The 17,420-nt window shown below is 40.6% G+C and overlaps 1 protein-coding gene across 5 annotated transcripts in view; it reads right to left on the bottom strand.

The window, feature by feature from the left end:
* LOC122651922 (serine/threonine-protein kinase EDR1-like) overlaps positions 1 to 17,420 on the bottom strand; it is a 54,209-nt gene that overhangs the window by 18,580 nt on the left and 18,209 nt on the right. For 4 of the 5 annotated variants that reach the window (XM_043845493.1, XM_043845492.1, XM_043845495.1 and 1 more), the window contains 2 exons: positions 8,531 to 8,626; positions 6,849 to 6,935 (listed from right to left, as the gene is read on the bottom strand). In XM_043845493.1, the coding sequence (XP_043701428.1) occupies positions 6,849 to 6,935; positions 8,531 to 8,626 (183 nt within the window). The remainder of the gene's footprint in view (positions 1 to 6,848; positions 6,936 to 8,530; positions 8,627 to 17,420) is intronic. The other variant, XM_043845494.1, reaches the window with a different exon arrangement.

The following is a 17,420-nucleotide window of genomic DNA, read 5'->3' as shown; positions in this document are numbered from 1 at the left end:
ATAAGGCACGACTCGTGGCCAAGGGGTTTACTCAGACATACGGCATTGATTACCAGGAAACTTTTGCACCGGTTGCCAGGTTAAATACTGTTCGTGTGTTATTATCTTGTACAGTCAACCTTGGATGGGATTTGCAGCAGCTAGATGTAAAAAATGCCTTCCTAAATGGAAAACTGGATGAGGAGGTGTATATGGACATTTCACCAGGGTTCTCTTGTGACAGAAACCGAGGAAAAGTATGTAGACTGAAGCGTGCACTTTATGGGCTGAAGCAGTCACCTCGAGCATGGTTTGGGCGGTTCCACAAGGCCATGATTTCTGTGGGCTATAAGCAGAGTAATGCTGATCACACACTCTTTATAAAGAGGGTTGGTGAAAAACTCACTGTTCTTATAGTCTACGTTGATGATATAGTGGTTACTGGCAATGATGGTAATGAGATCAGACGGTTGAAGACCTTCCTTGGACAAGAATTTAAGATTAAGGATCTAGGGAAACTACGATACTTTCTTGGGATTGAAGTAGCCAGATCTTCTAAAGGCATTTTTCTCTCCCAAAGGAAGTATGTCTTAGACTTATTGGCTGAGACCAGGTTGCTAGGCTGTCATCCTTCAGATACTCCTATGGACCCTACTGTTCGACTCAAGGAGAAAGAGGGTGAGCCTGTTGATAAAGGCCGGTACCAAAGACTTGTAGGGAAGCAGATTTATCTTTCACACACTCGATCTGACATTGCTGTCGCCGTGAGTACTGTGAGCCAGTTTATGCATGATCCCTACTCTTCTCATATGGACGTTGTTCTTCGTATCTTGCACTATTTGAAGTCAGCTCCTGGAAAAGGAATTCTTTTGTCTACGCATGGTCATCTACGGATAGAAGCATACACTGATGCTGATTGGGCTGGTTCTTTAGATCGCAAGTCTATTTCTGGGTATTGCTCCTTTGAAGGTGGAAATCTTGTCACGTGGCGTAGTATGAAGCAAAATGTTGTTGCTCGTTCTAGTGCCGAAGCTGAGTTTTGAGCTATGGCACAGGGTATTTGTGAGTTACTCTGGCTGAAAGGGCTGCTACAAGATCTTGGTGTTCCTATTTGTCTTCCTCCTATGATGTTGTACTGTGACAACAAGGCTGCAATCAGCATAGTACACAACCCAGTACAGCATGATCATACCAAGCATGTTGAGGTGGATAGGCATTTCATCAAAAGAGAAGTTAGAGGCAGGGCTGATTTGCATTCCCTTTGTGACGTCTACTGATCAACTTGCAGATATCTTCACTAACGGATTGTCTGGGAAGCTGTTTCATCCCAATCTAGTCAAGTTGGGCATGATCGACATCTTTGCTCCAACTTGAGGGGGAGTGTTGAGATTGGCTACGTTACCCACTAGGGGTAACCTAGTCCTAGTTGGCTTTTATTACTTATTTTATTTTGTTTATGTTCTAATTGTTTTATTCCTGTTTTCCCCCCTATACGATTTCTATTTGGGATTCCTAGTTATAGTGGGAATTCCTAGTAGGAATAGGATTGGGGGGAATTCATATCTTGTTGTAATTTGATTTTGTTATAAATAAGAGGCTGGGGTGATCGATCAGATCATCTAAGCATTAATTCCCAAGGCTGTTAACAGAACCCTAAAACCTGCAACTATTCTTCTTCCATTCTAGAAGGTCACATGCAAGGTGATTTTCACAAGAATTCTACCCAGTCAAATCTAACCGTTAGACATAGTTGTCACGGCGGTTAGGCAATCCAAGGCTTTGGAGAGGGTCAAAAAGCAAGGCGACACCAATTAGGCGATCAAGGCGTTCAAGGCGCCCAAGTCAGCCAAGGCACTTGGACGCCTTGGCGACGCCTTGACAACTATGCCGTTAGAACTTGCTAAAATTTTGATCGAATCTTCCTCTAACCCTAAGAGAGACTCAATCCAAATTTCAGAACCATCCACCCAGCCAATGATCTAAAATCACACTTTTACCCCTCTCTCCTATCTCTACTAGGAAACCTCCATAACTCCAGATTTAACCATCTGATTTAGTTGTAACTTTCAGCATATATTCCCTTACACCCTACCCACACTCAACCTAAATATTAAGCCCATTCAACTACCTGATTTCCTTTTATCATAACCCGAGATTCCCTCATCTTCCCCCTTTCAAAACCCTAATCCTAGTTGCTACCCAAATCCATCTAACCTACTTCTATCCATCCAAACCCCATAAGACCTATATCATTAGACTCCTAAAAACCTGCCTAGCTTTACCAAATAAAATCCAACCCCATTACCCTAACCCTAACCCTAGAATTTGACCTAAATCATCAAATATGTCCAATCAGCCAACAGGTCCTGGTAACTTGGCTCCTAGTAGACCCTTTGTCTATCTAGGACTACATTACCAGATATCCAACAAGCAGTATATTTGGTTGCACGGTTTCAAGCTAGTCCTAAAAAGACTCATGCTGAAGCAGTAAAGAGGATCTTTCGATATCTTACTGGCACGGAGTGGCTTATGGTATCTTAAGATAGGACAGTTCACTCTAACAACATTCACAGATGCTGATTGGGCTGGTAGCGTTGATGATAGAAAGAGTACCAGTCGTGGAGCTTTTATACTTGAGCAATAGTCTTGTAGCTTGGCACCACAAGAAACAAGAGTCGGTGTTATAGTCTACGAGGCAGAATATATTGCAGTAGTGGCTAGTTGTGCATGAAACGCCAGGTAACAGATTTTGGCATTCAGTGTGATGAACCGACTCCATATTGTGTGATAGTATGAGCGCCATAAATATTTCCAAAAATCCGATCATGCACTCCAGTTGGATTTCGTTCCTACTTCCGACAATGTGGCTGATATTTTAACCAAGACAATTCCGAGAGAAACTTTTGAGCTGCTCAAAAGCGAACTTGTAGTAGTCACTACACTAGAGCAGTAGATGGCATGTGCATAGGGGGACCACATTGTCTTTCCTACATAATCACAGTCATGTGCTACGTGTTTGAGACCCTCGGTGATTGTTGCCAAAGGAGGAGAAAAGCCACATCATCTATAGTAACCACAGGGGTGAAGAGCCATTCTATCTTCAGAGGGAGAGATTGTCAGATTCAAGGGGAGTCATGTCATTGTTGGTGATGGTGATGTTGATGTGTTGATAAATTGCCAATAATTCCAAAGAGGGAGAATGTTGGGCGTGTGGAGTCCAAGAAGAAAGATTATTGGACATGTTGATGTGTTGTCATTGTTTGCAAACATCAGCTTCGGGGTTCATGCATTAATCTTCAGTTGAAGGTGTATTCATATGAAATGTGTTCCTTCAAGTCTTCTATCAAACGCATTTTGAAGAGGGTCAAACAGAGTCCGAACGAATATGTGGAATGTTGAGAGGATAGAGGTTCAGAAAGAAGGTTTAGAGACGATCCTGTCTACCGGATGCAAGTAGCGGCCGACTGGTTCAACATTTTGTGTGCAGAGTTAACTTCTCGAGAACAACCGGATTTAACCAGATGTCCAAGCAGTCAACTGGAACATCCATCCGGACGAATTGGGATTGACCAGTGTGCCTCCAGATGGTCAGGATCGTAACAGAAGCTTCAACTTGTCGACTGGATCAATATTCTGTATGCAGAGTTAAATTCTTGAGACAACCAGATTCGACCAGATGCACAAGCAGTCAACTAGAACATCCATTCGGACGAAGTGGGATCGACTAGTGTGCCTTCGGATGTTCAGGCCCGTAACAGAAGCTGCAACTGGTCGACTGGATGATCGTGGCGGTTGACTGGATGGACAAAAACCATGTACATAATTGAAGTCGTGACTTATCTATTTAATGTTTTTAAGACTTCATTGCTCATAACTTCAAGCACGAAAAATAGAGAGAACACCCTAAAAGAAGAAGAAAAAGAAAAGAAAGAGGTTATTTGAAGTTGAAGCTTGATCCATTTTGTATCAATGTCTCTCTAAGAAATCTTGAGAGAAGGAGAACGTCACCATCTATGCTTGCTAGAAGGTGAGATTGAAGAGAAGAACACCATCCGCAGTTCTTCCGGGTGGAGTTACTGAGGTTAAGGTAACTCATTGTGCAAATCCCTATGTTATGATTCTAGGTTTAGCCCATTGTTGAACAGACCTATAATCTTGTATGTAAGGGAAGGGGATTTGATTTTAATCATTATCACAATTGTAAGGGCTATCAAGTTGGGGCTTGATAGAGTTAGGGTTGAGGCTCTTGAGATATTTGTTGGGACAAAGGTTTGTAATAGGGGTAGGGGCTCCTTGGTCGTAATAGCGATCTACATTGTAAAGAGTTTTGGTAATATGAAACCCTGGTTGGGGTATTACCTAGTGGACGCAGGCACATTGCCGAACTACATACATATTGTGCACTGTGTGATTGCTATTGTGGATATTGAAGTATATTGTTCAGCAGAGTGGGTGTGGACTACCTGCTGGCCACACAATGGTTGTAAGGTATGGTGCATACCATAGTTATCAAGGCGGGAAGGCGACCATGGCGTTTTAGAGAATAAAAAATCAAGGCGACACCGCCATAGCGGCAAGGCACCCGCCATGGCGCCCAAGGCGTCCAAGGAGCCTAGACGCCATGGCGACGCCTTGATAACTATGGTGCATACAAGTTGTAGATTTGTAAAATTGGGGGTACCTCAGGTAGTTGGTGCTTGTGCAAACTAATTGTGGTGGTTGTTTCTTCTGTCGTCATCATATCAAACAATGCAAGGATTAAAATTATTAGGAGACACTGATTCACCCTTCCCCTCTCAGTGTCACTTGGGACCATCAGTCAGATATCTTGATTTACAATCGTTTCTTCTGTTAGAGTCTTATGTAATAAAGGTAGTTTGCTCAGTAGTTTAGTATCTTGTTGTCTTATGTTGTAATTTTCCTTTTTTACCTTTTATCTCCCTAGGGAGGTGTTTGTAATTCTTCTTCATGTTAGTAAATCAAATAGGGGAGAGGAATCTTTACACTCCCACATTCGGTTGCACATTTCCTTCTCTCTTTTTTTCCTCTCTTCTCTTCCCCTCATCTTCCCTTCTTCTTTTCTCACCACACAGGCACTTACACTTATTCACACACAAAATCGTGTGACACACCTTGCTTCTCAACCATAGGCACACACACAACCCTATGGCAAGGTCTACCCAATGTGCACACCCATCCTACAGACAAGGCACTCTAATATATCCATGCATCCACACAAATACATCACACCAAATGTAACGTGGTTCAGCAATGTCTCTACGTCCACGAAGCAATGCCCACTCTGGACTCAACGAATGATTATCACTCTTTAGCAGCTACTATTGCAGGGAGCCAGGGAGCTATAACCCCCGATTTACATAGCTACAACTATGAGGATGCTACAACAGCGGTTGGTAGCACAACTATTGGGCCGTGTGTGTCGAAATGAATTGAGACTAGAAACTTGCGCCATCTGAAAGAGGGGTCAAAGCTCTACATTTTTCACGTTTGAGCTACTCCAGAATCTGCCACTAAGTCACCTCGAAATGCCCTTAAAGTCATGTCATATGCAAATTAGGAATTCAGGGCACAACTATGGGAATAACCTTCTACTACTTTGCGCACCAATGGAAAATTTTCCATATCTCTCTCCTGATATCGGATTGGTCCGATTCCAAATCCATAGGAAAGAAGACTCAAATATCTACATTTTTTATATTTTGAGCTTCAACAAATTTGAAAGGTTAGCTCGAAATTCTCATAAAGTGGCGTTTTGAGAAGGAAAAAAAAAAGGATTCTAGGTACCATGCGCGACAACTACGATCGAGATCAGGGCTGCCTCGTCTAAATTCGGATTGACCCGATTCTGGAGGCATTGGGAAGCTAACTCATAGGGTTAGAGTCTTTTAGTTTTGAGCTTCAACTGATTCTCCACCAAAGATAACTCAAAACTCTCATGAAGGTTCTACTCATTGCCAAAACGACAGTCCAACCAATCTGCAGACTCCCTCATACAGCTGCTCATCCATTCAAGGTTGCAACATCTCCATTGCTTGCAGTCTTCCAGACCTGCCGACCAATCCTCAAGCCATCTCACTGACACCATCTGTTGCCACTGCTCTGACATTGTCTGCTGCTGCCCACTGCACTGTATACTCCACATAGCCCTCGCACTAACACTGCTGAATCAGTGTTTTGACAACGATGACAACAACACCTGCTGGTGTGCCCAACATTTCTCAGCATACAATATATACTATCCCAAGAAAGGATCCACAAACCAAATCAAAATTGGAGTGGTAGGGCCCCTTTCAAGCTCCACTATTGCTATTGCTATCGAAGTAACTCTTGAGCTCTTAGCACATAAACTAACCTGCAAAGCTATAACAACCTCTTAAAAGTTTACTAGCCTAATCAATTACATTTATAAAGTCTCCCTCAATCACCCCTATATGAAATGCAAGGATTTGGAGAAGCCAAACCCCTCAAATAATTTAAGGTCTTTGATACTAGCTGAATCCCTTCTACCATCAAATGGCTCTTTTCTTTATTAAATGGTTTCATTACTTTTAAACAGAAACTTCTTGAAAAACTTGAGCACAAAACCACCACTGCTAGAAGCACTATTAACTTAGGACTTTTGTCCTCTACAACTTTGACAACAAGATATGAGGCTATAAGCTATCAAATAAAAGAAGCTCTAAACCAATGTGGTAATGCACAAAAATAGTAAGTTTTTACTTAAAGGGGAAAAAAGAAATATAAGGAAGATACTAATTTTGTTGTAAGTGGCACAAGAAGGAATATTTATACAATTGAAGTCCTATATCATGTTTGTAAACAGAACTCATGGCATAGCCAACTCCTACCTTACGATATCATCACCAATCTCTGGAGTAATGCTCATACTTCTCCTCCTTATTCTACGAGTCTCAGACGTTGATGCCCCCTCCGACCTGTAATTAATTCACATTTTGTATGTCAACACACTCTCCTACAAAATCTAGAATTAAATGAACGAATGTAGATTGGATCCATACAAGAAAACAAAATTACTTCTCAACACTAGTCCAATAGACAATAGAGAAAATATGCAAAATGTAGTTATATTTGTATAGCATCCATCCTATTCCAAAATAAAAGAGTTAGCAACATCATAAGATCAGAGAATGACTAATCTCTTACACAAAGAAATTTCTACTTAAACTAATTTTTAACTTCTCAACCTAAGAAAATATTTTAACTCCAACTACAACAAGTTTCAGCAACACCCATTACCATGAGTGCTCTCAAAACAATAAATAAATAAATAAATACATAAACTCTAAATAGAAAAGGAACTAAACCAACCTATTCACACTACCAATATTAAAACCTCCCAACCCGATAGAATCTTAGCAAATCGGTGATAACTTTTACTCAACTCAGAAATGTAACATCATGGTCCATTGGAAATCTAACTGATAAGATTTCAAATGGCACCGAAATCACACCAAATCGACAAGTTTTGACCTTCCAAAATAGCACCAAACTTAGGTGACGTAAATAGCCCATGCAATGCCTCAAACATTCCCTAAAGGAAGATAACCTACCAATTATGACCTAACTCGTATCGTTTCAGCCATAATTTCAATTATGATCCACTGAAACTCAACTCAATTATTCCTTACCCCAAATAAATGGGGTTGGCCATACAAATCCTCTTTCAGCATTCTACTCTATTTATAGTCATATTTGTAGTTAGTCCAAAGCCATCCATATATCTCTCACCACTTCCCACAGGTCATTTGGACCTCTCCCTTGTTCTTTCAACTCCTTTAAACTGGCATCACCTCGTCCTCCCTACCAGAACATTCAATGGTCATGTTGTGTAGATAGAAAGAACTGTTCTTCAGCAACATTTCTCCTTCTCTATATAGCAGGCTAGTCCAAGATCCGCTTCAGCCCACATTCTCATTATTCTATGCACTAGAAGTGTTAGTAGTTAGCCATTCCCCTAAATTGTGAATAAAACTTAGGATAATTAAGACTTAAGAGATAAACGCCCTTTTCCAACTTTAAGTGTCTTGACAAATCAAACTTTGACATTTGTATCAATTACGCTGTTAACACAAAGTATAAATCATCACTCGTTTTAAATTTAAAAAAATTTAGAAGGATGGAGTGCAAGAAGAAAGTAATTCAAGGTATGTATCACAGGGAAAAGTAATGGAAAAAATATGGTAAAGAAAGGGGTAGGTCGCAGTGCTCTTCATTTAAAATTACATAGGATTGAACTATCACGTAGAAACAGTCAAGGACTTGCAAATGTAAAGCAAATAAGCAAATTAGCAACCAATGCATGCCACGACGAAGGCATTACTGCATGAAATATAAAATCACAAAAAATAGATAAAATACAGACATTTAGCGATTAATCATGAAAGTAACAGTCGTCCCATTAATATGCCACCCCCCCCCCAAAAAAAAAAAAAAAAAGAAACAAGACCCAATCACATTAGCATTACAGTTTTTCATAGCTCAAATGAACAGGATTATTATATATAGGAACCTTGATGAAGCCATATCTTCTGAATATTCTCTGAATGATTGTCTATCACCACTTAGCATGGACCGTCCACGTGCCCGAAATAAAGGATGCTCTGGACTGTAAAAGAAGGAAGAACCAAAAAAAAAAACAGAAAACACACTAAGAACTCACAGACTACACAAATACACCAGCAATAATTTAAACTACACAAACGGGCAAATATACTGTCTTTATATCACCATTAATAGCGTTTTCAACTTGAATTGATAATTCTTTTTTCACCATAGATAGACCCTCAAGCAAGTATTCAGAGAGAGGATGAAGAAGAAGAAGAGGATTAACCCTCAAGCTTATTTCTTTCTGCATCACTATCAAGAATTAGTTGTCTGTAACTTCTAAGTCATGAAAAGTACAAACCATAGTTGGCACCAAGGCGACCCAAGGCAGTGGGCGGGCACCTAGGCAACAAGACACCCTAGTGCCATTGTTTTCAAGGCATCCAGGCGCGTTGGTCGCCTTGTGTCTAGCCCCCCTCCAATGCCTTGGGTCGCCTAGATGCCGTGACAACTATGTCTAGTGTTTCCCCCCTATCCCATATATCTAGTATAGACACATCATAAACATCAAAAGTAAATTAATACCCAATTAAATAAACCAGCAGTTATATATAAATCAACATCCATTGTAAGACTGACCTATTGTTCACAACAAACTAGCAGACAAAACCAGCAGTTAAATATAAATTGAACAAAGAAGACATTTCAGTAAGACAGTTCAATGCTATTTGATGTCACATAGGAATAAATTCTAGCAAAGAATTAGCAATAAACTCTAACGGTATAACTCGATACAACATTATAGCAAGCTTTAAGACTCGAACCTAGACCTTGGCACAACAGTAAGGTTGTTCCATTGTGATCAAGTAGTCGCAGGTTTGAGTCAGGAAACAGCCTCTCCATGAATTGGGGGTAAGGCTACGTACATAATGACTCTCCCCAGACCCTGCAATGGCGGGAGCCTCGTGCACTGGGTATGCCCTTTTTTTATAACCCAATAAAACAGTATACCAAGCTTTAAGATTCAATGATTCCATGTATCGCAAGCATTATAATCTTGTTCACTGACAAATAAAAAGGTTAGGAAAAGAGTCCATATTATATAACAAAAAAACCAAAACATAATAAGGCCCCACCTAGGTGGACCAAGGCAATCAAGGCGACGCCTAGGCAGCCAAGGCAGTCACCTTACCTATATCCAGTAAGGTGAGGCATCACCTTGACACCTTGAAGGCACCTGGACGCAAAGGCGACACCTTGATAACTATGGTACGAACATATCTATTGTCTGTAGAATTCAAAATTTGATGGGGGCTTGCTGAGTTTACATCATCAATTTACTAATTCAATGATTGCACATCTGTGTTTTGCCGATGAAAATCTAGTTCTTTTTTGTGGTGAAATGGTTTTTTCAGCTGCAGTTGAGGATGTGCTGCATCTTGGCTTTTAGCTAGGCATAGTGAACAATCGGACAGTCTTACATTTATGTAACAGGCGACAAGCAAATGTCTCAAAGAGCAAGGTGTTCTACATTGGTGAGAGTCAAAGGACAAAGGAAGACAGGAGCAACATCTTGGGGTTTTAGATAGGGTTTGCCTATAAAATACTTGGATTTGCCCCTTGTGTCCACAGTCTCAAGTATGTGGATGGTAATGGTATGCCTCTTAACGAGAAAATATGTAAGAGAATCCAATCTTGGAAAGGAAGGGTCCAGGTGAGGATAGATAGGATGAACCCTAGGTTCAGATTACACAACCTTTTTAACAGGATCTCAAGAAAATTCGAAAACAGAATTTAGGCCAATAGGATCATAGTCGACCTTATCCGATGGTAATTAGATTTTGGTCAATGATCATAAACTGTTAGAATAAGCAAACCCCAGAAAATACAGCACCGTTATAACGGCAAGATTTGAGTCAACAGTTGGAATAATATAAATTTGAACCTCGTACGCAAATTTGGGAGATTTCTTATACCAGCAGATCAGCAGGTCTGATCTGGCTAAATCCCTGGTCGAAGGTCACTTATGGAATGATCTTCAATGCCTCAAAATTGGGCAGATTCCAAAGGATAGCTTCCATTTTGATGTCAATCTCGCTTTCAGACAAAAGGCTCCAACAATAATACTGCCACCAGCCTCTATTAGGGAATCCCTTGTTACGACTTAAATCCCAACAGCAGCAGAAAATGAACAGCAGTAATAGTTGGTGAATACCCCTTCCATTATCAAACTAAATCAAACTTCAGCAAGCACAACAACAGTAGATAAATTTGTACTTACTTGAGAGAAGAAAACAGTATATAGAGAAGGGGATATGACCTTTGACTTCCCACCAACACGCCTAGATCAGAATCCCCCTAATCCCAAGAGTTTCTCACTCTTCACTGAGTCTCACAGCATCTCCTTTCCTAGCAGTAAAAAGGCAACGGCCAATTCTTCATTGATAAAAGTCGTTGGTTGGCAATAGCCTACAATCAGTATATTAAAAGAAAAGACTCCCTAGCTAAGTAAAAGACTTGTCTAACCCAACATACATAGCCAATAAGAAACCTAAAGGGAAACCCGATACACTAGGTAAAAGAGTTTAATTAAAAAAAAAACTTAAACTAACCTAATAAAGTAAATCCCATATTCCTACTTCCTACACAAAATTTAGGCCCCTCCATTACAAAGAAAAACCATTGGACCAAAGGCCCTGATGCAGTACAAGGCCAGCATTACGAGGAGAAATAACCAAAGAGGCCAGCCCAGTCAGGCCCATATATAGGCCCAATAACTTAAATCATAACCAGCCCACATCAGGCCATGACTTAGTTATAGTCAGGCTCATACTTGGGCCCATACGCTGGTCATAACATAAGCCCATAAAGAGCCATGTGTAGCCATCGACCAGTAGTCTTTGGAGTTTCTATTTTGGATGATTATGTGGGCCCATGTTGCTGCCACATGTGGAGTTACTACTATCTTTCCTAATATTATTTTGTTTTTGTTTCTATTCTTGTAATGGCTCTAAATCATTAAAAGTAGTTGCAACTAAGAGTCTCTTTTTATTTTAGTAAGTTTCTAATTTTTGTAGTAGCAAGGGATCTTCTTTCTAGAAGTTCCTAAATATCTTGTCAGCCAAGTAACCCTACAAAATAGAAGGGTTACTAATTTTGTATTATGGTTATTGGTTATTATAAAGAAAGAGAAAGGGGCAGCTAGCCCCAAGATTTGATGTTTTGGGAAACTAGCTCTATGTGAGTGTGTGCATTGTGGTGAATCAGTCACAGTCCTTGTGGTGAAGCCCAACCGCAGGCCATAGGTGGTGATACCTATTGGTCATATCTTCTTCTTCTTTTCTTCCTCTTCTCTCGTGTTTTCTCTTTAATTTCCTGTTCTAGCAATATTCCAGCAGCTATAGTTCTTATCATGCGCATCTTTTAGATTCCTACGATTTTGTTTCTGTAGGTTTGTTAGTGTTGATTTGTTTCAGCCTACCAGACCTCATCAATTAGTACAGAGCTATGTCCAGCAGTGATCCACTGCCCCCCAGCCCCTTAGTGATGATGACAAGTTCAATCACCTCATAGAGATGATGACACAACTTACTCAATGTGTCACTATCATGGAGCAATAGCGTATGGAGCCTAATATTGCTAGTCCTAGACCTCGAGATGATGCACAGGCGTACTCTACAGCTAATAACTTCACAATGGCACATCGAGAACCTCGAAGAATAGTAGTACAGCCACCTCCTCCACAGCCACAGCCTACTTTTGAGGATCACGTGTGTGCCTACTTTGAGGCGGGCACTCCCAACCGATGTATCATGGATGACTACCACAATGTGAAGTTGGCGCTGAAAGAATAAAATGGCCGAACGATGCTCAAGTATTCTATGACTAGTTGTGTTGTTATATTGACTGATTTAGCTTGACAGAGACCCAGAAGTTACAATTTGCTTGTGTTATGTTAATCGGTCACGCTTGTGAATGGTGGAGGAACCATGAAAGGATAATGCAAAGACTTGATGCTACCATCACTAACGTGGGAAGAGATGAAAGAGGCCTTGAAAGAGACCTTGAAAGACAAATACGTACCCCAAACTTTTAAGGCACAATTACATGACAAGCTGAACTCCCTTCGACAAGGTACCATCCCAGTAGCTGAATACATGGATCAGCTTGATGCCCTTGTATCCCGTACAGTTGTCGAGGAGAATGATGACCAACTGACATCCCGCTTGGCCACTTCAAATTGGGATTGAGGCCGGACATTCAAGACAGATTTGGAGTTGCTTACATATTTGATTTGCAGAACTGCTTCCAGAAAGCACTATGTACAGAGGAATTGTTGTCTTCAATGAGGCGGTTTGGTTCTCAAGCCGGGGAGAGTAGGAGAAACCCTATAACTGATAGGCCCCCAGATCGACCATTTCCCCCCTATTACACCCCTTCATGCTGATAACAAGGGTAAGCTCACCATGACCGGTGGTAGAAAGACCCAATGTTTCCATTGTCATGAGTATGGACTTGTAGCAAAATTCTGCCCTTTGCAACAACAGTTGAATGCAATGGCTACTAACACATTTGAGGAGGACGATGAAAGGAAGATGACCAAGCCACGCACACTTTGATGATAATGCTGACTATTGTCGCGAGGACATTCAAAGTGTCAATCTTGTATGTCTTGACACTACCATTGATACTATGGAAGAAAGCGACAATGAAGAAGGAAAGGAACTCAGTACTATTACGGAAATTGAGATGGAGCTTGACGCTACAATTCCAGAAGATTCTATGGAAACACCCTTCACAGTCGAAACTGAGCCAAGAGTAGAACACATCGAGTTTATAATTCTGCCCAAGTTCTTTAAGGAGAGAGCTACGTCTTGAGGAATACATACCTAGCTATTGTGAGCTGCCAAAGTATTTGTATGGGCTAAAATGGACGTGCACCACACCAAGGTTATCCTAAGTCCACACCAAGGTTATCCCTAGACTTACTAAAACTCAAGGACTGAGTTTCTTCAATACCGAGTTGGATGTGCACCACACCAAGGTTATCCCATGTCCTTATTTATGCAAAAAGTAAATGTATTTTTATTTTTTATTTCATTTACTTAAGATATTATTCATAAATAAGCAAATATCCCTCCCCCAATTTGAATCCAATAAAAAAATCGAATTCCAAAAGGATAAGAAGTCCATCCCCCCAGTTCAAGAACAAAAACTGAATGTTTGGCAGTAGGTAAAATTTTCAACTTTCTAGTGCTGGGGTTTTTCTCAAATCTAAAAATTCTATAAATCTTAATATGGTAAAACATTGCTAAAACCAGAAGTGCGATAAAATATTCATTTGTTCTGATATAAAAAAATATATTTTTTCATTTAGAGCGATTTTGACAGCATTCGCGCACACCACATAAGGTTTGACCGCAACATAACTCCTTCAATATAAATCAGATTTAAGCAATCTTGGATTTGTTGGAAAGCTGATTTTTGCTCTACCTAATACAAAAAATCTCATGTAAAAATAAAACCATTTGACCAGTCAAACTTCTTAGAAAACAAGAACATTTCTCTAAATCAAGAGCAATTTAATTACCTATAGATAAGATAATATTTTCTAAGAACAATACTTTTGTAATACAGGTACAAGGGTAGAATTGTCCTAGGGATACATTTGTTAATGTACCTGTTCTAGATCTTTCTATTTTCCATTATAAATAAAGTTGGCCTGTGCCACATAAGACCCAAGTCATTATTCTCTCCCAAGAATCTCGTCAAGTATAAACCAAATGTGAGACTAGGTATACCATGACAATGACCAATCCAAGAACAGTATAAACCAACTATATGTTTTGATTTTCAAAGTTCCAATAGCATACACCAAAAAAACAAAAAGGGTTCCAATAGGCAATATCTTGCTTCTTCAGTTCCGTTGTCTTCTAGTTCTATGTTGATTTTTGATGACTTGATGTGGCTTAATATTAATTTTTTATGACTTGATGCAACTTCATAGTTATCAATTCGGCAAGACAACCATGTTGTTGGAGAGGGTCTAAAATCATGGCTACACCAACAAGGCGGCAAGGCGACCAAGGTGTTGGAGAGGGTCTAAAATCAAGGCGACACCAACAAGGCGGCAAGGCGCCCGCCTAGCAACGCCTTGATAACTAATGTTGATTTTTAATGACTTGATGTATCTTAATGTTGATTTTTTTTTATATAAGGTATATATTGTAACATATTAAATAATGTTAGAAAAGAAGGGAAATAAAAAATAATACTTGGGTGCCAGGTCGCCTAAGTGCTTAGGCAGTAAGCACCCCTCCACCGTCTTAGGTCGCCTTGCCGCCTTGACAACTAAAGCTCCTACCCCTTCTCCAGCTCTTGACTTTCTTCTAAGAGAAACCCTTGTGTCTGTCTGTGGTCTCTGTTAAGATATGCAACACGATAGGGGGAGTCCCCTTATTGTGTTAAATATTAGCAGTCTCCCTCCCACGTCAACCCTCCCCCCCCCCTTTTGTCTTATCCTCCTCTAGCTATGGGTCCCACAAATATCCCCCCCTTATTCGCAAACCCATCCCTCTCCTTCCTCTGTGGACCCATCTGATTTTGGGTCTTTGATTTAGAAAAACCCCTACTCCGCAACCCTTATTGGGGGGCTAGCTCATTCCACGGCCCACTCCACTGCTAGTTTGGGTTCTACAATGGGTGGGGATTTTACCCATTCTGACCCTATCACCTCATCTTCTCTGCCCACGTCGGATCTGCAAATCACACGCTCCCATCCTCCGCTGGCTTTGTCAACTCATCCCCCCTTCGTTACTACCGCCGGTGCGACACAAGTTCCCCTCTCTATCCCAAGGAGCGGCCCCTTCTAGGCTATTCCTTAACCAAAAATGAGAAGATATTGCCTCTAAGCAAGGTTATCTATGACCGTGCCCTATAGTTGTGTTTAGGTGGGCTAACCTGTTAGAGTCAATAAGGGTAGTTTAGGCACATGCCCATTATATTGTAATTTGATGTAATGTGTTTTTACCTTTTATCTTTTACCTCCCTTGGCTATCTTATATCAGCATGGGTCAACGATGTATTTCTCTTTCTAAGTTAAGTGAATCAATATAGGGGACGAGATGAGAATACTCTCCCACAAGTTCTACCTCCACTTCTTTCTTTCTACTCTTCTTCTCCTTCGATTTTCTACTCTCATCTCCTCTCTTTCCCTCTTGTTCTCTTGCAACCTCTAGATTCCAATTTGGTATCAAAGTGCCCTCCGGTTCTGGTTTGAGAGTCGTCTTTCAAGTTCTCTGCCTCCTTTCCCTCTCTTTGGAACCCTAGGTTACAAAGGGGTTCCAAGGAAGGGGCAACTATGTGAAAACTTTGAAGAAATCATGCCATATTTCTTGATGAAGGCTATGGAAGCATCAACATAGGACTTCACATAAAGGCTTGGCTGTTTGAAGCTCAAATCAAAGAAGGACAGCCCAGATTACTGTTCCGTGAACAGTAACCCGCGAAATTACTGTTCCATGAACAGTACCCCACTTTCCGAAGCCCTTTTTTTGAAACAGCACTTGTTCTCCCTCATTTTGGCTCTGTTAAAGCTTGGACCTGGCCCATTGGAGTCGTCCTAGGGTCCCCTTTCAAGCCCCCAAATGGTTGATCGCAAAGGAGGAAAGCCCAAGTAATGTAGTCTTAGATAGGTAGGAGACCTACTAGGAACCAAACAACAGGATCAAATAACAAAAGGGGCTGCTGGTTCGAATGGACAGCACTAGGATTTAGGTCAATTCCTAGGGTTTGGGTTGGATATTGGGAAAGGGGTTTATAGGGTATTAATGGGCAGGTCTAGGGGGTTAATATGGTATAAAAAGGTTAGGATTTGGATGAGTTTTGAAATTCTGTAATTTTGGGCAGAATTGAATTTTAGGGTTTTGGGTTTGGGTTTTAATGGAGCAAGGAGATGAAGGGGTTAGAGTGGGAGTTTGGGGCTGAAACTTGGATCGAGTGTCAACAATGATGTAAGGGATGTATGCTGAAAGTTTGGTTTGAAACTGATGGACAGATTTGGAGTTATGGAGGTTTCCTAGTAGAAGTAGGAGAGAGGGGTAAAACTGTAATTTCAGACAATTGGCTGGGTGGATGGTGCTGAAATTTGAATCGAGTCTCTCTTAGGGTTTGAGGAAGACTTGATCAAATTTTTAGCAGATTCTAATGGTTAGATTTGGCTGGGCAAAATTCTCAGGAAAATCACCTTGTATGTGACCTTCTAGAAAGAAGAAGAATAGTTGCAAAATTTCTTACTTGTTACAGGTCTTCAATGGCAACAACTTTGAAGATGAACAATGGGGTCTCCCGATCTTCACAATGCAAGGAGTCGATTGGAGATCCACCAATCCCTTCAACCTTGATATTACTCACAAGGCACACTCACGATAGAGCAAAGGCAGCAAGCATAAAGCTAATTTTTATTAATCAAATTCGTATCTAATGCTGGCCGCCCTTACAAACTTATATAGAAGACTCACAAATAGACTTAGACACTAAAAATGAATGGCTTAACCCTATCCCTAACCTATTAGGCAACTTAAACTAACTAGAAAACTAAAATACTAAAAGAAATAGACTCAAAACATGGCTGGACTTATAAAGTCCTAATCCAACCCAACTTACATCACATGACCACTTAACCAAGTCACATGATCACTTAAATTGAACCAATTGGATGCAACCAATTTGAACCGGTTCAATTAGAAAACATAAAAATAAACTAAGTATTGGGCTAATCCCGTATGCAACCTATATACCCATATTTTAGGCCCATAAAAGTGGCCTATTACATTAGAAACCCATGGGATCAAAGG

Source organism: Telopea speciosissima, chromosome 2 (assembly GCF_018873765.1).
Source record: "Telopea speciosissima isolate NSW1024214 ecotype Mountain lineage chromosome 2, Tspe_v1, whole genome shotgun sequence".
In the NCBI taxonomy this organism is placed as follows: Eukaryota; Viridiplantae; Streptophyta; class Magnoliopsida; order Proteales; family Proteaceae; genus Telopea; species Telopea speciosissima.
This window is presented reverse-complemented; position numbering and strand designations above follow the sequence as displayed.